General features: G+C 36.2%; 1 protein-coding gene across 5 annotated transcripts; it reads left to right on the top strand.

Annotated features, from left to right (window-relative positions):
- Nucleotides 1-7,221: 7,221 nt before the first annotated feature.
- LOC112641720 (cysteine-rich secretory protein 2-like) lies at nucleotides 7,222-26,728 on the top strand. Of its 5 annotated transcripts, none has more exons than XM_025419005.3 (10): nucleotides 7,224-7,374; nucleotides 8,653-8,724; nucleotides 11,451-11,487; nucleotides 13,388-13,458; nucleotides 15,948-16,064; nucleotides 16,955-17,042; nucleotides 21,121-21,266; nucleotides 21,668-21,765; nucleotides 24,102-24,190; nucleotides 26,156-26,728. In XM_025419005.3, exons 4-10 carry the CDS (start codon nucleotides 13,390-13,392, stop codon nucleotides 26,281-26,283), a joined length of 735 nt encoding a protein of 244 aa, XP_025274790.1. In that variant the 5' UTR covers nucleotides 7,224-7,374; nucleotides 8,653-8,724; nucleotides 11,451-11,487; nucleotides 13,388-13,389; the 3' UTR covers nucleotides 26,284-26,728. The 5 variants fall into 5 exon arrangements, with proteins under 5 accessions (XP_025274791.1, XP_025274790.1, XP_025274788.1 ...); XM_025419003.3 differs by having other exon boundaries at nucleotides 11,451-11,508; XM_025419004.3 differs by having other exon boundaries at nucleotides 8,653-8,753.
- The last annotated feature ends 923 nt before the right edge of the window (nucleotides 26,729-27,651 follow it).

Raw genomic sequence — 27,651 nt, 5'->3', positions numbered from 1 at the left:
GAATACATCACATCTCAAGAAACAAGAGAAATTTTAGAGAAACAACCTAAACTTATGCCTAAAGGAGCTAGGTCAAGAAGAACAAAAAACCCAAAACCAAAAGAAGGAATAAAATAATAAAGATAAGAGCAGAAATAAAAAAATATAGAAATGAGAAAAACAATAGAACAGATCAATGAAACCAGGAGGTGGTTCTTTGAAAAGATGAACAAAATTGATAAATCTCTAGCCAGACTTATCAAAAACACAGAGAGGACTCAAATAAATAAAACCACTAATGAAAGAGGAGAAATAACAACCAACACCACAGATATACAAACAATTGTTAACAGAATATTATGAAAACCTACATGCCAACAAGTTGTACAACCTATGAGGAATGGTTAAGTTTCTAGAAACATAACTTACCAAAATTAAAGTAGAAAGAAATAGAAAATTTGAACAGACCAATAACCAGCAATGAAATTGAATCAGTGATCAAGAAACTCCCCCAAAACTCCAGGACCAGATAGCTTCACAGGAGAATTCTACCAAAAATTTAGAGAAAAGCTAATGCCGATTCTTTGTAAACTATTCCGAAAAAAAAAAAAAAAGAGGAAATAAAACCTCCAAACTTATTCTATGAAACTAGTATCATCCTGATACCAAAACTAGATAGATACCACAAAAAAAAAAAAAAAAAAAACCTGCAGGCCAAATCTCTTATGAATATGCATGCAGAAATCCTCAACAAAATATTAGCAGACAATATCCAGAAACACATTTAAAAAATCATACACCATGATCAAGTAGGATTTAATCCCAAGATGCAAGGGTAGTTCAATATAGACAAAACAATCAACATGAATCATCACATGAATAAGAGAAGGATAAAACCATACAATCATTTCAATAGATGCAGTAAAATCATTTGACAAATTGCAGCATCCATTCATGATAAAAAAAAAAAAAGTCTCTGCAAAGTAGGTCTAGAGGGAATATACCTCAACATAATAAAAGCCGTACGTGAAAAATCCATAGCCAACGTCATACTCAGTGGTGAAAAACAGTTTTCCCCCTTAGATCAGAAACAAGTCAAGGATGTCCATTCTCACCACTTTCATTCAACATAGTACTGGAAGTCCTAGCCATAGCAATTAGACAATATAAAGGAATAAAAGGCATCCAAACTGGTACGGAAGAAGTAAAACTCTTACTATTTGCATATGACATGATATTCTATGTAGAAAACCCTAGACTCCACCAAAAAAAATCCTATAACTGATGCATGAATTCAGTAAAGTTGTAGGATACAAAATCAGTGTATAGAAATATGTTTCTGGCAGCCCGGGTGGCTCCACGGTTTAGTGCCGCCTTCAGCCCAGGGCCTGATCCTGGGGACCCCAGATGAAGTCCCAGGCCGGGGTCCCTGCATGGAGCCAGCTTCTCCCTCTGCCTGTGTCTCTGCCTCTCTCTCTCTCTCTCTCTCTCTCTCTCTCAATCATTAATAGATAAATAAAATCTTAAAAAAAAAAGAAATATGTTGCATTCCTATGCACTAATAATGAAGTAGCAAGAAGTGAAAATAAGAAAGCAATTCCATTTATAATTACACCCAAAACAGGAAAATATCTAAGAATAAACTGAACCAAAGATGTGAAAGGCCTGTACTCTGGAAAACATAAAACACACGTGAAAAAATTCAAGACAACACCAAGAAATAGAAAGACATTCCATGCTCATGGGTTGGAAGAACAAATGGCTATACCACCCTAAACAATCCACAGATTTCATGCAATCCTTATTAAAATAGCATTTTTCACAGAGCTAGAACAAAGAATCCTAAAATTTGTATGGAACCACAAAAGATCTCAAATAGCCGAAGCAGGCTTGAAAAAGAAAAACAAAACTGGAAATATCACAATTCATTACAAGTTACATTAGAAAGCTGTAGTAATGAAAGCAGTATGGTACTGGCTTAAAAACGGACATATAGGGCAGTCCGGGTGGCACAGCGCTTTAGCGCCGCCTGCAGCCAGTGTGTGATCCTGGAGACCGGGATCGAGTCCCATGTCCGGTTCCCTGCATGGAGCCTGCTTCTCTCTCTGCCTGTGTTCTCTGCCTCTCTCTCTCTGAATAAATAAGTAAAATCTTTTAAAAAAGACATATAGATCAGTAGGATAGAACAGAAAACCCAGAAATAAACCCATAATTATATGGTCAATTAATCTTCAACAAAGGAAGAATGAATATACAATAGCAAAAAGTCTCTTTAACAAATGGTGTTGGGAAAATACATTGCGGCCACATGCAAAGGAATGAAAGTGGATCACTTTCTCTTACCATACACAAAAGAAAACTCCAAATGGATTAAAGACCTAAATGTGAGACCTGAAACTGTAAAAATTCTAGAAGACAGCATAGGAGGTAATGTCTCTGACATCGGCTGTAGAAACATTTTTCTGAATCTGTCTCCTTGAGGCAAGGGAAACAAAGGCAAAAATAAACTATTGGGACAACAGCAAAATAAAAAGTTTCCATACAACAAAGGAAACAACCAACAAAACTTTGTCCTAAATGGACAAAGATATATGCAAATGACATATCTGATAAAGAGTTAGTATCCCAAATATATAAAGAACCAATACAACTCAATACTCAAAAAAACAAATAATCCAATTAAAAATGGACAGAAGACATTACCAGACATTTCTTCCAAGAAGACATATGGGTGGTGAATGCACACATTGAAAGATGCCCAACATCCTTCATCAGGCAAATGCAAATCAAAACTACAAAGAGATATCACATCACACCTGTCAGAATGGCTTTAATCAAAACACAAGAAACAACTTGTTGGCAAGAATATGGAGCAAAAGGAATCCTTGTGCACTGTTGGTGGGAATGCAAACTGGTGCAGCCACTGTGGAAAACAGTATGGATATTCCTCAAAAAGTTAAAAATGGAGCTACCCTAGGATTCAGTAATTGCACTCTTGGGTATTTACCCACAAACTACAAAAACACTAATTTGAAGGGATGTATGTATTCCTATGTTTCTAGCAACATTATTTATAATAGCCAAACTATGGAAGCAGCCCAAATGATCACTGATAGAGGAATAGATAAAAAAAGAAGTTATATATATAATTCAGCCATAAAAAGAATGAAATCAAAATGTAACAGCATTGGAGTGCCTGGGTGGCTCAATTGGCTAAGTGTCTGCCTTTGGCTCCGTCACAATCCCACAGTTCTGGAATTGAGCCCCTCATCAGGCTCCCTGCTCAGTGGGCAACCCGCTTCTCCCTCTCCCTCTGCTGCTCCTCCTGCTTTGTGCTCTCTTTTTCTATCAAATGAATAAATAAAATCTTATTTTATTTTTAATTTTTTTTTATTTATTTATGATAGGCACGCAGTGAGAGAGAGAGAGAGGCAGAGACACAGGCAGAGAGAGAGGCAGGCTCCATGCACCTGGAGCCCGACGTGGGATTCGATTCCCGGGTCTCCAGGATCGCGCCCTGGGCCAAAGGCAGGCGCCAAACCGCTGCGCCACCCAGGGATCCCAAAGTCTTACTTTAAAAAACCAACAAAATGCAACAACATAGAGTTAAAGAGTATAACGCTAGGCGAAATAGGTCAAAGACAAATACTATATGATTTCACTCATATGTGGAATTTAAGAAATAAAACGAGCAAAGGGGAAAAAAGAGAGAAACCAAGAAACGCACTCTTAAATATATAGAATAAACTGATGGTTACCTGAGGAAAAGTGGGTGTGGAGAATGGGTGAAATAGGTGATGGGGATTAAAGAGTACACTGATCAAGATGAAAAAAATAAATTAAATGAGTTTTTTTTTTTTTAAAGAAAAGAAAGGTAGTAACTGTCTTTACAAAAATATTTTTTTTCTAGAAAAGCCAAAGGAATCTATTTTTAAAGAGCCATAATAGGGATCCCTGGGTGGCGCAGCGGTTTGGAGCCTGCCTTCGACCCAGGGCGTGATCCTGGAGACCCGGGATCGAGTCCCACGTCGGGCTCCCGGTGCATGGAGCCTGCTTCTGTCTCTGCCTCTCTCTCTCTCTCTCTGTGTGTGTGTGTGTGTGTGTGTGACTATCATAAATAAAAATTTTTTTAAAAAAGAAAAAATTTTTTAAAAATAAATAAAATAAATAAAATAAAATAAAAGCCATAATAACTAAGAGCAAGTTTAGTAAGGCCATTTGTTTATGAGTGGAGGGGGACGGGAACATCCTACATATAAAGAAACAGGGTAAGAATTACAGTGGATTTCTCTGCAAAATCCTTGCAAGGCGCTAGCCCCCAGCTCTCAGGAATTTTCAATGCTGCTCCTTGGAGCTCAGCACACTGCTAACTTTTGATTTTACATTAATATTTAGAACGACCTGTACTACCTTTCAATAGTGGAGATGTGCTTTCAAGTAATTCAAAACCGACAAGCTGTCTTCTCTTCTGGATTTGCCCTCCATACCAAATTCATCAACAACACTGCTTTCTAATATCTCCACACCCCAATCTTTTGTTATATTTCTACTGTTCTAAAACTAATATGGGAAATTGTCATCACATTCTTATTTTTTGTCACCAATTTCTCCACCCTGCAAATCACCCTGCACAGTGTTATTGGGTAGCTTTCTTTTTAAGTTTTTATTTAAGTTGCAATTAGTTAACATATGGTGTAATATTAGCTTCAGGTGTACAATATAATAATTCAACACTTACATACAACACCTTGTGCTCATTACAGTAAGTGTCCTCCTTCATCCCCATCCCTCCACCCACCTCCCCTCTGGTAACCATCAGTTTGTTCTCCATAGTTAAGAGTCCATTTCTTGTTTGCCTCTTTTTTCCCCTTTGTACTTCTTGTTAAGGCTAAGTAATATTCCATTTGATAGCTTTTATAAAATAATATTTGATCACAAAATTTTCTAATTATCTAAACATCAATGAAATTCCTTTCCCGTGTTATTCAAAAAACATATGTCCTTAGACTTCTTTTTTTTAAGGTTTTATCTATTTAACATGAGAGACACAGAGAGGCAGAGACATAGGTAGAGGGAGAAGCAGGCTCCCTGTGGGGAGCCTGATGTGGGACTCGATCCCAGGACCCCAGAATCATGACCTGAGCCAAAGGCAGGTGCTCAACCACTGAGCCACCCAAGTGCCCCATCTCCTTAGACTTCTATGCAAAGTTATCCCAACATTTTCAACAGCCTATCATTCTGACTTACATATACCTTGTAATACATTTATTGGTCTGTTTCTGCCCTTCTAAACAAGTGTTCAAAACTTTTTTTTCTGATCAAGTCATATACATTTTTCAAAAGGATTTCAAATGTCACTCTACCATCTAATTTTTACCTAGATAATATCAACTCAAAATTCACAATTATTGTAGCTTTCTCTGGTTCTAATTACTTAGCACTAAACTGCACTATCTGGTAATAATGCTCAAATGTATGTATTTTTCCTACAGTACTATAAATTTTAGAGGAAAGAGTTGATGTGTGTTTTCCTCTACATTCCCTAAGAATGTAGGTCAAGTCAATATTTATTCTCTCAACAAATACTTACAAACTATTACCTAGGTAATTTGGATTATGCTAGGCTTTTGAAATGGAGGAATAATTAAAAGAGATATAGTCCATTTCTCAAATATATATGTATTCATAATGTCTATCACTACAACACTCAAGTTTCTCTCGTTCTGACATCATCTAAGGAAACAAATAATAATCATAGGTATGGTGTCTCCATGAATAAGGACTAGGATATTCATAGTAAGTTATAGACTGTTATAGGATAGCAATGAATTATGTTGCACTAATAAAAGAAATGTACTAAGCAATTCTATTTATAAATAAATTAGCAGCAATTTTGTGGATATAAGTATTTGAAATGTTAAATTAATAATCTAAGCAAGATATTGTGAAAACATGAATATACCAGTGAGAAAGATCCAGTGATGGATTTTGTAAACATTGAGAAAGGCAAACTGACAGAAATTAACTTTGATTGAATGCAACCATAAGAATATAGCAGGCTAGGAGGATTTCAAAATTTCATTTTTTTTTTTTACTTAGTGGTACTTGAACTGAAATAGCAGTAAAAGAGAACTAAAATAATATCTGTGCTTTGGTCATTTGGAATTTTAACATTGCCAGAGTAAAATGACACTCAGCACTACAAGACATAGTAGTTTCTTACAGTTACAGTAGTGCGCAGGTGAATCTCGAAGGTTAGAATAAGAAATTTCAAGTCTCTTTGTCGGGAGTAGAGAGAGCTAATGTGTGATGGATATTAATCCTTGGTCTGTCATCTTTTGTCCAAACCTGTCTTTTATATGATGAGTTAATTCATTCCTTTAAATCTTGAAAATAAATAAATAAATATATAAATAAATAAATAAATAAATAATAATAAATAAATCTTGAAAACAACTAAGCATAGGAGAAACTGCATCTATTACTCATCTGCCCTCTGTGAAGTCAGGCAATACATCTTAAACCAAGAGGATGTTTAGCTTTAAGTGGCGATATTTAGGGAAATATACTCGCTAAACTTGAAGCCCCCAGCCTGGGGTCAAGAATTCTAGGCGTTTTCCTAAGACCTGCTCCTGCTACTATTATTGACTTTCTTACCCACAAAACTGTTTGGAAGGGAAGAGGGGCAAGAACGCAAGTGTTTATGAGCAAACGTGCAAAATGCCAACTTTATGTAACCCTGAATGCACTTTTGGCACTACACGGGTCTTGCATTGCGGACTTAAATATCTGTGGACTTGACCAATCTGCTCTTTAAAATCTGACCTGTGTTAATTCAGGAATTCTTGTCTGAAAAGGAAGGCCTCATTTTTCAACCACCTGCTATGCTTTTCATATCCTAGTACTTGGAATCCCTGGGTGGCGCAGCGGTTTGGCGCCTGCCTTTGGCCCAGGGCGCGATCCTGGAGACCCGGGATCGAATCCCACATCGGGCTCCCGGTGCATGGAGCCTGCTTCTCCCTCTGCCTGTGTCTCTGCCTCTCTCTCTCTCTCTCTCTCTCTCTCACTATCATAAATAAATTTAAAAAATATATACATATCCTAGTACTCTCTCCATCTTCTTCCTACTGTTCAAGCATGTGAGCAGACACTTCCTTTCCTCAAGGGAAAGCAGGATTTTGTAGGATTTCGTCAGCGCGACACTACCGGGAGATGGGGCAGTTGTGGGAATTCGGTGAGCTGATGACTGCGCTGAAGGCACAAAGCACCGTGACGTCACTCGTGGCTCACACACACCTGCTTGGATGGGTATTTCACTCTCTCTGTCCAAGCAGCAGGCAAGCAGCCAGTCTGGCTGCGTCCCCACTGTAGGAAGATCTGGGCTCTGGAGCCAGGGTAAGAATTGGAGCAGTCTGGGAAAGGAAATGGCCAGGGCTGGGGAGGTGGGGTAAACATGACAGAGAAAGTTCTGTGAGATGAGAGGTCTTCTGGGCCTCCATGCCTCTTCTGGCACTCTGGTGGGCACATGGGCTGCTGCAGTGCAGATAGATAACTTTCACTTTTGTTGCTTATCTTCGATTCACCAAAGACTTTCAAGGTGCCTTTCGATGTTTATACTATGGAAACTCTACCTGTCTTAAAAGAGTCATTCCATTTACAGGAAATGCTCTGATTCATAGCAGAAGCCTGAAGTCATTTGTAAAACAGGGCTTCATGAGGTCAAATTAAGAACCTTAGTTTCTTATTTGTGTTTTAAATGCACAGTCATTAGAAACTGTGTATTACAAGCAATTAGACTTATGGCTGTTGACACTTCTGGACTATTTGTCATCTACTGGCTTCCAGGAAAAGACATGAAGACATAAAAGTGTGACCCCAAGTCCATGTAGTAAATACTATGTGGGTGACCACTTATAAAATTATCTTCTAAAGAGTGCAAATCTGGGCAGCCCTGGTGGCTCAGCGGTCTAGGAGAGACTGATCCTGGAGACCTGGGATCGAGTCCCACCTCAGGCTACCTGCATGGAGCCTGCTTTTCCCTCTGCCTGTGTCTCTGCCTCTGTCTCTCTCTGTGCCTCTCATGAATAAATAAATAAAATCTTAAAAAAGAAAAAAGAGTGCAAATCTAAGGGGAGATGCCTCGGTGACTCAGACCCTTAAGTGAGGTTTCTTGATTTCACTCCAGTCACGATCTCAGAGTTGTGGGATGGAGCCAATGTGGGCTTTGTGCTTAGTGCTGGGAGTCTGCTTGTCTCTCTCCCTCTGCTCCTCCCTCTACCTAATCTTTGTCTGTCTGTCTCCCACCCTCCTTTTTAAATAAATAAGTAGTTTTTTAAAAAAATTAAGTGTATAAGGATTTGGAAGTCTGGAAAATATGCAGTGATATTCTAAGAAAATCAAATGAACTTCTTTTTTTTTTAATTTTTTTATTTTTCAAATGAACTTCTTTAAGAAGCCCACTTCTTTGTTATTTAAAGGAAACACCAAGACATCAAAACATAATCTGATCTCAGAAAGATATTATGGTCTTAATGGTGAGATCAAAAAATTACAGGAAAATATTAGAGTAATACTAGAACACAATAAAGTTTGAAGTTTGGGACAGAGATTATTGATACTACCTATTTATTCTTCCCATCTTTATTTTAAATATTGTCTTTTTCTTTGTTCTAGGATTATGAAACTGAACACCATGATTTTCCTACAGACACCTTAGAACCATGTCATCTCAGTCTTAAAACACCTGTAAGAAAGGACACGGTACTTTTCCATTAGTAAGTAGCAAGGGGGAAAAATGGCAGCCAACTTTTCAACTACGTATGAATGTGGGTTTTGTCATTGTTTTCACTGATGCAACAAACGTGAGTATAGGTTGAGTGAATGGGGATAGGGAAAAAGGAGACTGGTAGGGAGGAATATATGACATCTTGGTCTATTGAATTGTGGAATCCCAATGAATGATTGCAATCTCATTGAATGAGCTCTACAAAATTATCAGGCTAATAGGTATGTCTGTCAATAAACTGGTGAGACTATGACAGCCCAAATGTTAGATCATTTTCTTAAAGTTATCCAGAGGATTTCCAGTAGAACTGGGCCTTGAATATTTGAATCTCCACTTAGATTATGCTGATTTTTTTCCCTATGAAACCTGGAAGTAAAAACAGATCTTATAGACACTTCTAAAATAACCAATTTGGGATCCCTGGGTGGCGCAGCGGTTTGGCGCCTGCCTTTGGCCCAGGACGCGATCCTGGAGACCCGGGATCGAATCCCACGTTGGGCTCCCGGTGCATGGAGCCTGCTTCTCCCTCTGCCTATGTCTCTGCCTCTATCTCTCTCTCTCTCTGTGACTATCATAAATAAATAAATAAAAAATTAAATATATATATATAAAATTACCAATTTAATCAAACAACATGCATTCATAAAAAGATCTTATGAAACCAGCAAACCACTACACATTGTAAAGGATCACAATAAAAATATTAATAATCTCCATTTATTATTATATGCCAGGCATTGTATTAGGGGCTTTTTTTTTTTTTAAAGATTTTGTTTATTTATTCATGATAGACAGAGAGAGAGAGAGACAGAGACATAGGCAGAGGGAGAAGCAGGCTCCATGCACCGGGAGCCCGATGTGGGATTCAATCCTGGGTCTCCAGGACCGCGCCCTGGGCCAAAGGCAGGCGCCAAACCGCAGCGCCACCCAGGGATCCCTGTATTAAGGGCTTTATGTATATCATGCCATTCACTTTTCAAAGCAAAGCTATTGATATGCTAATCCACATTTTACAAAAGAGAAAATGGAAACAGGATTTCCCAAAACTGATGGCTTCCAAAGATTATGCTCTTAACCAATAAGTCATAGAAAGTTGGTAACTGAGAAGTAAAGGAATGCTGACCCACAGGAATTGAGCTGTGAGGTAGGATCCTGGTTACCTTCACAATGATTAACAAGTCTTAAGTGGTTATTATAAAAATACTAAGCCAAAAAAGCAGTATCCAGATTTTAGTGTGTCTGGGAAGAGAGGAGGACTGGTTAGGGAGGGAAGGCATGCTGTATTAACTCATGTTAATTAGAATACCACCTCTCATCAGTCAGAATGGTTAGAATCAACAACTCAGGAAACAACAGATGTTGGTAAGGACGTTAAGGACGTGGAGAAAGGGATACCCTCTTACAGTGTTGGTAGGAATACAAAATGGTGCAGCCACTCTGGAGAGCAGTATGGAGGTTCCTCAAAAAGTTAAAAATAGAGCTACTCTATGACCCAACAATTGCACTACTAGGTGTTTATCTAAAGGTATTTATCTAGACATAGTGATTCGAAGGGGCACATGCACTGCAATGTATATAGCAGCAATGTCCACAATAGCCAAACTATGGAAAGAGCCCAGATGTCCATCAACAGACTAATGGATAAAGAAGAGATGCTAGACTTACGTATATATGAATATTACTCAGCCATCCAAAAGAATGAAATCTTACCATTTGCAACGATGTGAATGGAACTAGACGGTATTATGCTAAGTGAAATAAGTCAGCCAGAGAAAGACAAATACCATTTGATTTCACTCATATGTGGAATTTAAGAAACAAAATGGATAAACATAGAGGAAAGGAAGGAAAAATAAAATAAGATGAAAACAGAGAGGGAGGCATACCATAAGAGATGAGGAACTCTAGGGGGAAAAAAAACCTGAGGGCTGCTGGACAGGAGGTAGATGGGGGAAAGGATAATTGGATGATGGACATTAAGGAGGGCACTTGATGTAATGAGCACTGGGTGTTGTATACAACTGATGAATCAGTAGACTCTACCTCTGAAACTAATAATACAGTATGTGTTAATTAAATTAAATTTAGAGTTAAAGTTTAAAAAAGTAAAGTGATATGTGTATCAGTCTTTGGAAATGCTTTTCTAAAGGATAAGAAATAAAATCCTGCCAGTATTGTGAAAAAAGTAAATGGTAGAATTGAGACTAAGTTAAATATAAAAATAAATTTGAAGAATAAGACTGAAGCTGAGTGATGAAATCTATCACCACCTTGAAATCAGTTTCAAACTCTTTTCATAGTGTATTCTAAAATTTGCTTATGTTTTAGTACAGTGACTGAATAAACATAATCTACTTTCAGAAAAAAAGCAATAGGTAACAATTAATGGAATGCAAAAACTATTGAATTTCACACTTTAAATGAATGAATTGTATGTATGGTATGTAAATTATATCTCAGTAAGGTTTGTCTTTTTAAAACTTTAAAAACAAGCTATATGAAAACTAAATAATGTCAAAAGCCATGATAGCCAACTAGCAATGAAATTTGAAGATACTAGTATAAAAAATTCTGTTTCAAAAATTTATTGACTTAGATTTACTTGCACAACCTGAATTTTCTAAAACAGAAAAGATGTATCATATATTGTGCTCTAACCTCCTTTCCACCTTCCTTCTTTCTTCAGATAAAGCAAACACTTCATCTTGCTCTGATAACAAACAGTAAGTGATAAGTGATAATGAGTAAGTAACTCATTTATTCTAATGTGAATATTTTATTTGCTAGTCATTTATGTTTTGCCAATGCTCAAATTATATATTTAACACATTTATCCATGATTTTCAAAACTTTATGGGTAAATCTTTATTAAGAGAATCAGTTTTTACTCTTTACTCACTTTATCAAGTTGAAACTTTAATTCTTTATAGTTCATATTAAAATAAGTAATATAAATAATTCTCAGGTTTACAACTTTGAAACAATTATTTTAAAACTACCTTCACTAGAAGACATGTAAAAGGATGACAAATTGTATATATTATACATACTTCCACATTGATGATTTTTACTGTGAACATGAATGGCTATGTATTAATTCAGGGATTGTTAAAATAAGGAAAGAGTGCCTCCAGTGTACTACAAAAACATTGCTTTTCTCAGGTGAAACTATGTTCCTTTCAATGTGCATTGATTTTGATGTTATACTTGAAGGCTAATTTCTGAAGTTACTTAAGAACTTACCATTGGCATAGGTAAATTAATTGTTCTAACCCTCAATTTCTTCATCTGTAAAATATAGTCACACCCACCAAGAAATGATGATGAAATTAGAAAGCAAATTTTGCATTACATGGTCAACAAATAATCTTTTCCCTTTTTTGAGCATTTTATTGAGGAATAAGGGAATATATGGAACAGGTATCAATTGTCTACTGTTTACAAATCAATAAGGCCTAAGAAGTATCACAGATAAATTATTTAGAATATTCTTTCTCTTCAGGAATTTGGGAGTGCCAGTCTCAAAGAATACAAACCAATGCATCATTCCTTTAGTCTATAGAATAATTTCTATGACTAATGGCCAGAAGATGAGTGTTTTTTTTTTTTAACTGAGTGGACTCATTGCTTCATTTCATCTAAAGGATCAAGAAACGAATTTTTTTTGACACACTGAGAAAGGACAACACAGACAACCCAATGCTGGGTGTCTCTTATAAAGTTAATGAAGATATTAAACAAATTTTGTATCAAATCATGGATTCAGAAAATTTGAACAGGCTAGATTTTCAACATATTACTTGTAATTTTTTTTTATACTGGGAAATTTGAGATAGAGTAATAAAATCAAAATAACTTCTAATCCTTCTGCCAGTAAAATAACCACCAATAAAATGTTTGTATATTTATTGTTTTAGGTTTATTTATTTGAGAGACAGAACACACCTGCACATGAGCCTGTGGGAGAAGGGTAGAGGGTAAGAGAGAAAGAGTAGGCACAACACTGAGTGCAGGTCACCAACATGGGGTTCGATCCCACAACCCTGAGATCATGACCTGAGCTGAAATCAAGAGTTGGATATTTAACCGACTGAGCCACCCAAGCTCCCTTGTACATTTATTTTTGTGTAATCATAACCTTAGAATCTTGATTAGAATCATGTGTAAATAAAAGAACAAGCAATTTTACTTTTTATAGATCAGAGCAAACCAAGAGATAGTGTACACTGAAAATAAATTCTCCCCCCAAATCAATGAATAATTAATGAGGTACATTAATTAACCCTGAAGAAGTTTGTTTTTTCCACATTTTTAATGTATTTAAGAGCAATAGAACTAAGTAGAAATATGATGACATGTCCCTAACCTATATAGGTATACTTCAAGAGCATTAGTCAAGTGTTTCAGTTTATTTTTTATTGTCCCTATCAGTGATAAAGTTTGTTCGATTATGGTTTTACTGGCACCAAATAACAATCTTCTCTTGCTACATTTTTTATGAATTTCGGAATTACATTTCCTTTAAACTAACCAAGGTCACTACATTGGTTTTTCCTCATAGTCAGGGAGCTGTGTACTACATGTTTTAATGCAGATCATTGTTCTCTTTGACTTATTTCCCAGAAATGGCTTTATTCCCAGTCGTGGTGTTTCTGGCTGCTGTTCTTGTTCCATCTTTACCCACAGAAGGAAAGGTAAAGTTAAATTGGGAAATCTTTCTAAAGCTATCCACAAAAGTTTATGGGATGGCTAGGTCCTTTGAGACTAGAAGGGGCAAGAGTGTTTGGTATATCATAAAGTACTCATTGCTAGCTTAGAGCCACCAGTCATATGTGGCTAGTGAATACTTACAATGTGGCTTACATACTGTAACTGTAAAATATACACTAGATTTCAAAGACTTAGTACCCCCCCTCCAAAAAAAGAAAGAAAATATCTCACTAATAACTTAGATATTCAATATATGATGAAACCATATTTCAGATAAATAATTAAATAATGTATTAAGTTCTCAGGGCCGTTGTAAGAAATGAATGCAAGTTGGGTGGACTGGAACAATAGAAATTTATTCTCTCACAGTTCTGGAGGCCAGAAGCCTAAAATCTAGACATCAGTAAGGCCACACTTCTGCTGGCGGAACTAGGAGGAAATCTGTTCCATGTCTTTTAGCTTTGGTGGCTTTGACCAATCACTGTGATAATTAAGCTTGTGGCTATATCACTTATTCTCTGCTTCCCTTTTCACATGATCTCTCCTGTATCTCTTATAAGAATACTTACCATTGGATTTAGGTCCTACTTGGATAATTCAGGGTGATTCAATCTTGAGATCCTTAACTATATCTGGAAAGACTCTTATCCAGTTAAGTTGATATTGACAGATTCTGGGGATTAGGATGTAGATATATTATTTTTATAGACTATTAGCCCACTCATTAAAAATAAAATTTATTGTTTAAAACAATGTCAATACAATTGAAAAATCATACATCATGATCAAGTAGGATTTATTTAATACTTGCAAAACTATCAATGCAATATGTCACATGAATAAGAAAAAGGATAAAAACCATATGATCATTTCAACAGATTCAGAAAAAGCATTTGAGAAAGTACAACATCCATTCATGATAAAAAGTCTCTGCAAAGTAGGTCTAGAGGGAACATACCTCAGTATAATAAAGGCCTAATATAAAAAATTCACGGCCAAAATCATACTCAATGGTGAAAAACTGAGGGCTTTCCCCCTTAAGTCAGGAACAAGTCAAGGATGTCTACTTTCACCACTTTCATTCAACATAGTACTGGAAGTTCTAGCCACAGCAATTAAACAACATAAAGAAATAAAAGGCATCAAAATTGGTAAGAAGCAAAACTCTCACTCCCATACACAAAAGAAAACTCAAAATGGATTGAAGACCTGAAACCATGAAAATCCTAGAAGATTGCACAGAAGGTAATGTCTCTTACATTGGCTGAGGGAACATTTTTCTAGATCTGTCTCCTGAGGCGAGGGAAACAAAAGCAAAAATAAATATTGGGCCCACAACAAAATAAAAAGGTTCTGCACAGCAAAGGGAACAATAAAAAAAAAACTAATAGGTAGCCTCCTGAATGGACAAATATATTTGCAAATGATATATCTGATAAAGAGTTAGTGCCTGAAAAGTATAAAGAACCAAAACAACTCAACACACAAGCACAAATAATTCAATTAAAAATGGACAGAAGACATGAACAAACATCCTCTAAAGAAGACCTATGGATGGCCAATGGACACACGAAAAGATATTCAATGTCACTCATCATCAGGGAAATACAAATCAAAACCATGAGATGTCAACTCACCCCTGTCAGAGTGGATAAAATCAACACAAAAAAACAAATTGTTGGCAAGGATGTAGAGAAAAAGGAACCCTCATGGACTGTTGATGGGAATGCAAACTGGTGCAGCCACTGTGGAAAATAGTGCAGAGGTTTTCCAAAAAAATTAAAAATAGAATTACCATATGATCCAGTAATTTGACTACAAGGTATTTACCCAAAATATATGAAAACACTAATTAGAAAAGATATATGAATCCCTATGTTTATTACAGAATTATTTACATTAACCAAATTATGGAAGCAGCCCAAGTGTCCACTGATAGATGAATGGATAAAGGAGTATATATATATATATATATGTATATATATATATATATATACACACACACATATATGTAGATACATATATTATATATCATGCATACCTGATATATATTATATATGCTATATTATTGTGTATATACACATAATGAAACATTATTCAGCCATACAAAGGAATAAAATCTTGCCATTTGCAATAACATGGATGGAGCTAGAGAGATAACAGGATTGGAAGGGCCATGAAAAGAGAAAAAGCACAATGAGTTCCCTTGAAACTAGAAATTGGCATCTGTGGCCTCAAAGGAGATTTTAATTTGTCATGCCATGAATTTCATCCTCATTCTCAAAGCTTCAAATTACTTCTTTCGTATTTGTCATAGCTTTGGCTCAGGTTCATTAGCAATGCTTAACAACTAATATTGACTTGAACTGAATGCTTTTTAAAATGATCTTTGCTCCCTTGAATTCACTTATTCATTCTTAAATGCAATTTTAACAAATGTTAGAAGGGTAACTTTAATGTTATTTCCCTTTAGGATCCATCCTTTACTGCTTTGTTAACCACTCAAACGCAAGTCCAAAAGGAGATTGTAAATAAACACAATGAACTAAGGAAATCAGTCTCTCCACCTGCCAGCAACATGCTAAAGATGGTAAGAGGCAGTGATAAAGGCTAGTGTGTGAATCAGCAGTGATTAGAGCAGGGAGCTGGTAACTGGCATCTCTGAAGAACTTTGCTTACAAGTTTTGTTTCTGTTTTACTATTTCATTTGAGCTGTGTAATGTGGGCAGAGCAGAAACTAATTTTCCTTATAATGGTTAAATAATTTGTCAAGGTTACAGGGCTATTAAGTTGGGAAGGCAAAATTAGAAGCCAAATCTTCGGACATGAAGTCATTTGCAATTTTGTTCACTATCTACCCTAGTCTAAAATAAAGGAGACCCCTTTCCTTTATGTATTTTATTCTTTTTAAGTAATCTCTATGCCCAATGTGGGGCTCGAACCCCAACATCAAAAATCCCGTTCTCTACCAACTGAGCCAGCCAGACACCCACTAAAGTCCCTTTTCTGTCAAAATCAGTGCCATTTAGAATACATAACAGCCCACTTTCCAGGATATAGTCCATAAAACTACATATTTCCCATCTGAATGCAATGAGCTGCAAATGAAATAGGGTATAATCTAGACCTGCTTATTACTAAGGAACTATAATTCGAAGTCTTTACATGTTGAATATTTAGAGTAGCCCCATCACTAAAAATCCCACATGTGGTTCCTATACTATCATGTTATTAGATATTAGATATTTCTCTTAGTAGACACATCATTTATGAACTTCTCCTCATTTGGAAATTGGTGCTGGAGCAGAAAAACACACGCACGTACCTCGCTAACAAAAAGGTTTCACACCACTGATGATTATGTAATATATCAAAGAAGTTTAAAGTAGTACAAATCAATCTACCAATCAGATCATGGAACTATATGCTTCATTAAAGTTGATTCTTTAAAGTCTTTTCTTTTTTTCTTATGACATTTAGGAATGGAACAGAGATGCGGCAGCAAATGCCCAAAAGTGGGCAAACAAGTGCACTTTAGAACACAGCGTGCCAGAGGACCGAAAAACCAGTATGTAAATGAGTAAATATTTGTTTAATAAATGAACAAATATAATAATATTGGAAACATCAAATAGAATAGAACTTCTGGGATGTTCTAAAAAGACTTAGAATATAAGTGTTGCTTATACTGCTCCTTTAAATTTCTTATTGTTATAATTTATTTTTAGAAAGAGAGAGTGCAAGCAGAGGGAAAAGGAGTAGAGGGAGAGGGAGAGAAAGAATCTCAAGCAGGCTCCACACTGAACACAGAGCCCAATGCAGGGCTTGATCTCACGACCTGATCATGACCTGAGCTGAAATCAAGAGTCAGATCTTAACAGACTGAGCCACCCAGGTGCCCCTGTAGTGCTTTTAAAATTAAAGTATCTGTAGAGGGAGAGAGAATTATAGGTACTATTTTGTGCTTGTTAATCATTTACATTATGCAAATAACAGCTGAAACAGTACTTCATTTGTTCCTCCCAACCAGCTCATGAGTCAACAGGTCATGTACTATCATTTCTCCAAATTTAAAGATGAGAAGAGGCCAGGGGAGGAATGACTTCCTCAAGACACAATCTGAAGTGTGTCATATACTGGAAAGTTAATCAGGCTTATTGATTTCTAATCCACTGCTCTTTTTTGTGATATTGTATAGCTTTGGTGTTTTTATATCTCTTCTTTTGTATTCATAAGATATACTAAATAAATTATGGTGATTTATTCCTGAATTTTTTCTCTAAAAATACTTAAATTTTTAAAATCATGATAAATAATTTGGGTTTGTTGATTCATTTTTGAATTTTTGAATCCTTATCAAATATTATCAATACTATGAAAGAAAAAAAAAGTTTTGTGCATAAGCCTTACATAAAATATTGATATTATTAGGCACCTGAGTGGCTCAGTGGTTGAGTGTCTGCCTTCAGCTCAGGTCATGATCCTGGGATCCTGGGATCGAGTCCCACATCGGGTTCCTCACAGGGAGCCTGCTTCTCCCTCTGCCTATGTCTCTGCCTCTCTCTCTGTGTGTCTCATGAATAAATAAATAAAATCTTTAGAAAATATAAATAAAATATTTATATTAGCAACTATAACCTATATATAGGCAAGCTCAATTTGAAAGCAATGAATTTTTACCTGTAATGTCATTACAATTATTATTTATATTGTTAATGTTGTTCTGTTAATGGAATTATGAAGAGAATGACTGCATTCAGTAGAAGATTAAAACAAATGGTTTTAAAGATGCAAGTTTACTATTAGATTCTTAGTTTCTTTTATCCATATTAAAAGAGATAGCCAAGAATATCTTGTACTCTCTTTAAGCAGCATATAGACATTATTTTTCAAGCTACAAGATATAAATAGTAATTGAGAGCTTGAAAAGATAGAAGTTTCTGGGCATCAAGTCACTTCTTTCTTTTTATTAATTTTATTGTGGTAAGAACACTTAACATGAGACCTACACCCTTAACAAATAATTAGGTCTACTAAACAATATTATCAACTTAGGTACAATGTTGTATAGCAGAATTTATTCATCTAGAAAGTATTCATCTTGCTTACCTGAAACTTTATGCCCATTGACTGGTAAGTCCCCATTTCTCCTTCCCCCCATCCTTGGACATCACTGTTCTACTCTAATTCTATGAATTTGGCTATTTAAGGTACTTCATATAAATGGGATCATGCAATTGTTGTCTTTCCATGACTGGCTTAATTCACTTAACATCATGTTTTCAAGATTCATCCACATTGTCTTACTCAATTATTGCAGAATCTCCTTCTTTTTTAAGGAAGAATGACATCCATGGTGTATATGTGTGTGTCATTTTGTTCCTCCATTCATCTGTCCATGGATTTTAGTTTCCATATACCGGCTACTATGAATAGTGCCGCAATGAATATGAAGAATGCTAATATCTCTTCAAAATCCTGATTTCAGTTCTTTTGAATAAATACTCAGAGGTGGCATTACAGGACCATTTGGTAGTTCTACTTTAATTTTTGGAGGAACTTCTATGCTTTTCTCCACAGCAGCTACCCCATTTTTTTGTGCACCAAAGGTATACAGGATTCCAATTTCTTCACATCCTTTTCGTCACTTGTTGTCCTTTTCTTTCCCCATTATAGACATCATAAAAGATATAAGATGATATCTCATTGTGGTTTCGAATTGCATTTCCCTGTGATGAGAAATATTGAGTACCTTTTTACATACCTGTTGGCCATTTGTACACTTTAGAGAATGTCTATTAAAACTGTGGTCAGAAAAGATCTATTGTAAATTCCTCAAGCAACCTTCTGAAAAAAGACAGATCTTTGGGCATTCCATCCAACTCTTTCCTTATCTAAGAAGAGGCTAGAAGCTTGAGATTTTTATTTGCTCACTCAGTGCTGAACTAGGAAGGGAAGCTATGGCAACTATGAACCCAAATCTCTGTTCTCATGGCTCCAAATCTTGGTTATGCTAGACCTGTTAACATTCTTAGAGAGGCAAGTCGGAAGTCAATTCTTCAAGCAGTATCTGGAAAACCTGTGGCATTGGATGCACAGGCCAACTTTTTCCCACCCAAGGGGGAAACAGGCAGCAGTGGTGTTGTCTACTTGCTCTGTGCTGAGCTGGGGAGAGGATCATTGGCATCTACCAATCCAAACCACCATCTCTGCTCTCACCCAGGGTGCAGCACTGTAACTATACCAAACCCATCAGAGCTCCAAGACTGGCAAGACAGATGTCAGGTCTTTAGGCAGCCTTGGAGAAATTGGAGCATTGGACACATCAATCAACTCTTTGCTTCCCCAGGAGGAAGCTGAGAACTATGATTTTTCAATTACTTGCTCTGTGTTGAGCCAAGGGGAAGAAATATGGTACTTACTGCCAATGACACCATCTCCATTCTGGTTCAGGGGGCTAGCCTCTGCCTGACTGTCAAAGTTGCAAGAAGCCAGACAACTGGCAAGCTTCCTTGCAGAAGGTTGGAACACTGGACACATGAACCAATTCTTTGCTTCCCCTGGGAGAAGCTGGGAGCTAGGGGACACCTTCCTGATCAGATGACAGGCACTGGGCTGAACGTAGGCATTCTAGCAAGAGGGTGTCCCCGTTTCCCTGCAGGGACAGTGAGTCTGGGTTCATATTCTCCCAGGGTACTTTTGGATTTCCCTCAAGGGCAAATTGTTCAGGAATTGTTGCTGGATCAGGGTGTTTGTTAGAGGAAGGAGAGTCCAGGGCTTCCTACTTCACCATCTTGCTGATGTCACTATCTGCAAGGCTCTTCTTTGCCTAATAAGATTTGGCCTTAGGACATTCTGATTTAGTGATTAAGAGAGGACCCAAAAGCTTTGAAATCTGCCATCTATCCTGATGTCAGTTGCCTCTTAATTGGAGCCCTTAGAGACTGCTTGTAGAACTTTTTTCCAAGTGCACACAAAATCATAATCATAAACACTTAGAAAGGGTCCGATATGTGCAAAATCTCTGGTGAATACAGACAATAGGAAGAGAAAAAGAAGAAAAAGTTGGTCAGTGTCTTTGCAAATTTACAGTACAAAGCCGAGAGCACAGGAGACATTACATATGTGAGGAATTTAGCATAAAAAATAATGTATCTCTGATATTCCAGAGGATTATTAAAGCATAAGGTCTTCTTAACCTATTCCAAGTTTTGCATGTTGATGACAACCTCAGCATGCTAGACAGATCTCTCTTAAAATATTTATTTATTTATTTTAGAGAGAGAATGTGTGTGAGTAGAGGGCAGGATCAGGGAGAGAAGGAGAGAGAGAGAGAATCCTCAAGCAGACTCCCTGTTGAGTTGGAGAGCCTGATGTGTAAGGCTCAATCTCAGGACCCTGAGATTATGACCTGAGCTGAAATCAAGAGTCAGTTTCTTTAACCACTAAGCCATCCAGGTGTACCAAGACAGATCTGTCTTCTCTTCAGCTTTAGGGCTGAGAAATACAGAAGCCTTTTTATTATGTATTAACAGTTATGAGTATAGGCACTGTGTTTGAAGGGCAACATCCTTGTGTTCATATAGTTGATTTCTTTTGCCATTGCATGTTTATTGCTTCTTCAAGAACAATCCATTCCTCTTTAGGTACAAAATGTGGTGAGAATCTCTATATGTCAAGTGACCCTACCCCCTGGTCAGATGCGATCCAAAACTGGTATGAGGAGCGCCATAATTTTGTCTATGGTGTAGGACCTAAGAGTTCTGATGCAGTTATTGGACATTACACCCAGGTAAGAATGAAAATACTTCCATCACAAATGCTTTAATATGAAAGCATCTCTGAATTATGACCAGGTCCAATGTTCAATTTGGGTAAGAGCCTGAATAGATATAATAGTCTTGGCTGGTACTTCATCTAGAGCTGTCATTTTTTTCCATTGCTGGCATAACTCTTGGGAAGGAAGTATGTTCTATACTTTTTCAGAATTAGAAATGGATAAAATAGTTAGTGGACATTAAAATACAATATTTTAAAATTTGTGATTTGTTACAATAATTGAACTAATTATTTTTGAAGGGTACCTGGCTACAGACTATAATTGTACCATTTTTTTGGTTTTACATTTGCCACTATTTTTTCAATATTTTCCCTCTTTAATGTACTTTCATATATTCCTTTCTGGATTTGTAGCTTGTTTGGTACTCTTCTTATCGTGTTGGATGTGGAATTGCCTATTGTCCCAATCAAGAGAGTCTAAAATACTACTATGTCTGCCAATATTGTCCTGCGTAAGTATATACCTTAGAGGGTAGTGCAATACCACTAAATGCAATTTAATATTTGAAAATTCTTGTATAGTAAACAAACTAGAATATAAAACATAATTCAGTGAAGGGAAGGAATAAATCCTTTTTTCATTTTTAAAAATCATTGCGTAGTTCATATGCAATGTCACATTAGTTTTAGGTGTTTAACATAGTGACAGGTCTCTACTTTATGCTATGCTCACCACAAGGGTAGCTATCACCAGTCGCCATCCAATGCTTTTAGACCATTGACTATAGTCCCTGTGCTGTACTTTTTTATCCCCTTGACTCATTTATTCCATAACTGGAAGCCTGTATCTCCCACTCCCCTTCAACTCTTTTGCCCATCTTCCCATTCCTGCCCCTCTGGCAAATATCAGTTTGTTCTTGTACTTATTATCTGTTTCTGCTTTTTATTTTATTTTTTTTAGAATCCTCATGTAAGTAAAATATATGGTATCTGTATTTCTCTGTCCAACTTATTTCACTTAGCATAATACCCTCTAGGTCCATCCAGAAGGAATAAATCTTTGGAAATGCTTTAAGTTAAGATACATTCAAATTATCATGGAAGAGACTACGTTCTCCAGTCCAAGTACAAAATCTGAAGCTCTGTGTCCTCAGTTACAAAGTGACGTCTTTTCTCTCAGTCACTTTTCCCTTGGGCTCATGGCTATCCATGAGCATGGGTAGTGCACATTTCCCTAGATTTGATAGCATCAGTTCTCACTAACTTCATACTCTAGAGAATGGCTGCTTAATAGATAAGCAAGGGCAGGTAGTGGAATGACAAGTAGGGGATGACAGATTTCGGCTCTTCCTGTTAAAATATTCCTTGCCCTGCTTATCTAAAAAAAACCACCTACATTATTACCATACAGATGATTCCTTCTTTTGGGTCTCAAAGGTTTTTCAAGAGATCTTTAATGTGCTTCAGAGTCCAGAAAAGAACATCTTCAGTGTTTGGTTTTCAGCAGTTTTCACCAATTCTCCACAATGAACCATGCTTTAAGGTCCTGGCTTGCAGCAGGAAATATGTTTTTTCATCAGGGATCATGTTTGAACTTACCCATAATAAATTATGTGGCTATAATGAAATCTAATCTCAATATATCTGTTAACCTTAATCTCTTTCAATGTCTGAAATTCCTTGCCACTGGAGTCAAGGAGGCCCCTAAAACCAGGCTCCTACAGGATTTATTTTTAGACTGTAGGTAACTTGAGCATATGCATCTCCAGGGTGAGTAGACCTCCAACGTCATTTTCCTTCAGGCACTTACTAGGGTTTAGTAGAAAGAATTGAAATCCTATAATAGTGCATCCACTGGCTGGCTCTAAGACAGGAGGATCTGAAGCCAGGCATCTGAGGTGAGAGTTGGAGTGAATAATGATGGAAAGCAGTGGTGAGAGAGTTTCCAGAACATGTTTGTGTCTTTCACATTTTTCCAGAACTGCCATAATATGTTTTTGTCTTACCCACATTTCTTACACATGTTCACCTATATTCTGTGAAGGAACGGAGTTTCAGATGCATGGCCTTGTGTTCTTGGCTCACTTGACATACTGAGATTGGACTCTCTTGTATTTCAGATGAACTAAATGTCCAGTAGTAATGATTACCAGTGAGTGAGTTGTAAGTAACTGTATGTGATTGCATTCATGCTTGTCAAAACTTTTCAATGAACATTCCCTTTTTGGGAAACATAAAAATTTCTCACATACCAACTCTAGAAACTCACAAATTTCTTTCTTTCCTTGTCCCAGTAACACATACCACTACTTAAATATCAATACCTCCATCTGGAAGGTAAAATTATATGTATTTATATACTGGGGCTTTACTGTTTCTGGTTTCTACTAGAGAAATTTTGTATTTTATTATCTTTTAGATATAAAATGATATTGTAACATTAAACAGTTTTTCCAAACAGCAACCTCCTGCTTCCCAGGAGTTCCTTTGGCTCTCTGATGGATATGTTCTACCTCTAGCTAGCACATAGGGCTGTACTGCCTTACCAATTTGACTGAATCTGTTGGCAGATGAAGAGAATGTTGCCACATGAAAAGATACTCTAGGTACTTGAGACTCCAATTAATCTGATTTAGTTGCTCAGCCTGAAGAATTATAGTCAAGAAGATGGGTCAATATGTGAAGTATTTTCTTAATTTGAATGTTACCTGAATTGCTCACTGGGAGTTGTAATTTTTCAGTTTTTTTTAACGTAACTGAAAATATTTAGTAATTTGTACTGCTCTTGGGGAGTATAAGCTAAACTATAAAGTGACAAATATTTGACATTATGTATTTTAAATTTCAGTGGCAATAATGTGAGTAAAAAGAATAACCCTTACCAACAAGGAACACCTTGTGCTAGTTGCCCTGGTAACTGTGACAATGGACTATGCAGTAAGTTTGAAGTGATTGCCCTGCTATTATAATAAAAGTTTGATATTTCATTTTCTTTTCATGGCTAAGAAATCTGCTAAAGTAACCAACATAAATAATATCTTTATGGAGAAGACAATTATGTTACAGAACAGTGTGTGTTTATGTAAACATTTTACACACTTTAGTAACCTACATATTATTTGTAACAAAAAGAATATTACCATATGTAAGATAATGAAAGATCTACTGTCAACATATTTTTGTGACTATGCATGGCCCATTAATATTAATTATACATGTTTCTGGTAAATAGTTCATTTCATCAAAGTTAGTGACATTATGTCAAAAGTCCTATTTTGAAATGCAAGTCTGTAGGTGTAAGATCACAATATAGCTCAATCTAGACAGGCAAACCAAATATTATGTTATTTTTGTGCTAAGAATTCATTATGCCAACTACTTTTTTTCTATAGTATAATTAGAATCATAATATTTAACTTAATAATCATTTTCCCTATAATTTGATAGTAGTTTACTGCACATTTTTAATGACAAAATCAAATCTATATATAATGTTGGCTCACAGAACCCACAAAAATATTGTTGCAAATGAAGAGACTAAAATAAATGTCATACATGTAATTTCCAAAGTTGTAGTGAAAAGAAATAAAAATAGCTGTTAGCTTTTTATGGTTGGAATACTTGTATAAAAATTATTATGAATAATAGAGGGGATGAATCTCATTCCTTGATATTTTTACCCTTCAACTGCATTCATCATTGGTCAACATTCTTACTGACTGAACTATATAGCTATAATTCAGAATATTGATTAAAGCTATAAAATCAACTAAAGAAGGAAAAAAGTTACATATTTATAGCTCTTCTGAATGCTATTTGGTAAGAAACTTGGAATTTATCTATTATCAATAAGCACTCAATTGAAAGATTTTAAATAAGAGTGACAGGGACAGAACTATGTTTTATAAAGAGCTTTCTAGCAATAGTATAAAAAAAACAATTGGATGGAAGCCAGCTAGAAAACCACTGAAATCCATGGGGGGAAAAAAGGTCTCTTTAATGCATTACTGACAAAATAAATGAAGAAAACTGGATGAGATTGGAAAACAAGGAATAGAATAGCCAGTATTTGTTACCTGTACTGACTGAGTGCTAGTCAGAAGTAGGGAAGGAAGAATTCAAACTGGTCCAGTTATTGGCCTAAATTACTGAGTTGTCAGAGAGCCTTTTCTCTGAGATTGTGGGAAGGGTAGAAGGAGACCACACCCAAAAATTGTCAGCATTGTAGGTGGTATGATGCGTTTAGCTTGAGATTTGTTGAGATTGTAGCCCCTAGGGAGGATCTAAGAAGAAATACAAGAAGAAAAGAAGACATATTATCATGGTTTTGCATCTTTATCTTCCCATATAAATTTCTTTCTTCAGAAAGAAAGCACTGGAGTCTGAAGCAGTGCTGTTCAATAGTATGAAATGAAGGAAATGTTCTCAATCAGCATGTGTCTTACAAGTAGTCAGTAGTCACCTGTGGCCCTTTAAACACTTAAAATATGGTTGTAAGATTAAGGAACTAAATTGTTTTTAAAAAAAGGAACGAAATTGTTTACTTTGTCTAATTTAGAATAATTTAAATTTAAATATCTGTATTTGACTAGTGGTTCTCATATTAGACTGCATGTGGAGATATTTATTTATATTTATCTAGCTTTCTTGGCTAAGGGAGAAAAATGGGGAAATTTATTTTAGAAACATACTACCAAGTTCAAAATTTTTTAAAATGGTTTAATCAGTGTCTTCAACTAAGGCACCTGATATGTCCCTCAAGAAAGGGTAAGCCCATCATTGTGTAAGTGATGTTGATTTGTTTTGTCCAGTTCTACCTGTCTCGTGTACTTTGAATGTATAGATTGTTTTGCTCTTAGTGAGGAAAATGATAATGAGGAACTCATTTTTTTTTCCTCACAGCCAATAGTTGCGAGTATGAAGATCTGCTTAGTAACTGTGATTCTTTGAAGAAGACAGCTGGATGTGAGCATGAATTGCTTAAGGAAAAGTGCAAGGCTACTTGCCTATGTGAAAACAAAATTTACTGAGATGCCTAGGGCGCATTGCACAGGACTAAGTGAAGAAGGTTACATCATTGAATTGACACATACCACAGGGAAAATTGTAGGCATGTTAGTTACAAATACAGTTCCACACTGTAAGGCATCTTATTCTATTGGATCTATAGAAATCTCTTTCATACAGCAATTTACACGAACAGCATAGTCAATGACTACAGCTTTGGACTTTGATAAAAATTTTGTACTTTAAACTTAATGAATAGAATCAAGTTGAGAATTTTAAAGGTTGTAGAACCATAGACCTTTGGTCACTAGAACTTTGAATTAAAATGGAGAAGTACATGTTTCCTCAAACAACATGCAAAAAAAAGAGAAAGAAAAAAAGAGAGAGAAAGACACTGTAACATCATTGTCATTCCTACTACATGAATTTTTACTTGGATAAAAAATAAAATTCAAAAACTGAAATCTACCTTTGTCTTATGATCTCCTCTTTAAACAAAATTATCTTTTAGAATAGAAACCTGTGAGCCTAGTACTGCTTCTTAAGCCTGCAAAGACAGAATGATATTTAAACAACTCATCTTTTCTCTTTTTTTCCGTTACATGTTCCTGCTTGTTTTCTTTTTGACATTTATAGTGTGTAATATATAGTTTACTTGTTGGTCTATTCATTGACATAATTTATGGCACAAATATTTGTTAAGGTCTCCTATGTGTGAAACACTGCCGAGTGCTGGGAATACAGCTGTGAAGTGAACAAGAGAGGTAAGATCCTACTAGAATATGACCTTTCTGAAGATAAGGCCTGGAGCTGAGGTTGGTCAGCTTGGCAGGGAGCCTGGTATCAAAGGAGGTTCCCAGACCTAGGGAGGAGCTGCTGCTGCTGCTCACATGCTGAGCTGCCTAGGCCTGGAGGATGTGAAGGCGGTAGAGTGTGAATATTTACTGTGTCTTTTCTTATTTCTGTGCTTCACTCAATTGCTGTATCCCTCATCTAGAATCCTGGCTCTTGTGAAGGTACTTTTGTAAAGTCTTTGGGTGGGAGATGAGTGCTAGAAATTTCTATGTTGCCATTTTGTTGACATCACCCTGTAACCAACACTGACATTTTAAATCCTTACCTATATCATTGAAGTTTTACCAAATATCCTCATGGGATAAAGTATAATGATTACAGTCATTTTATAACAGAGGAAGTTGAAGTTTGATCTGCTGTCACTATAGATCAAGTTTGCATTTTCTAGATTTATATAAGCAGAATCACAGTGTGTACACTTCTGTCTTCTTTCACTTAGCCTAATTACTTTTAAGATTCATCAATACTGTTGGTTTAGCCAGTTAGGCTTTAGCCATTACACATAAATTGACTATGGATGCTCATGTGCAAGTCTT

Source organism: Canis lupus, chromosome 12, assembly GCF_003254725.2.
Source record: "Canis lupus dingo isolate Sandy chromosome 12, ASM325472v2, whole genome shotgun sequence".
Taxonomy (NCBI): domain Eukaryota; kingdom Metazoa; phylum Chordata; class Mammalia; order Carnivora; family Canidae; genus Canis; species Canis lupus.
The sequence above is the reverse complement of the archived record's forward strand: the minus strand, read 5'-3'. Positions and strand labels throughout refer to the sequence as shown.

Excerpts from the sequence above, each read along its gene's own strand:
- LOC112641720 (XM_025419003.3), top strand. Across the intron at positions 16,065-16,954 it reads CCAGCAACATGCTAAAGATG|GAATGGAACAGAGATGCGGC; the intron begins GTAAGAGGCAGT and ends TATGACATTTAG. Across the intron at positions 17,043-21,120 it reads GCCAGAGGACCGAAAAACCA|GTACAAAATGTGGTGAGAAT; the intron begins GTATGTAAATGA and ends ATTCCTCTTTAG.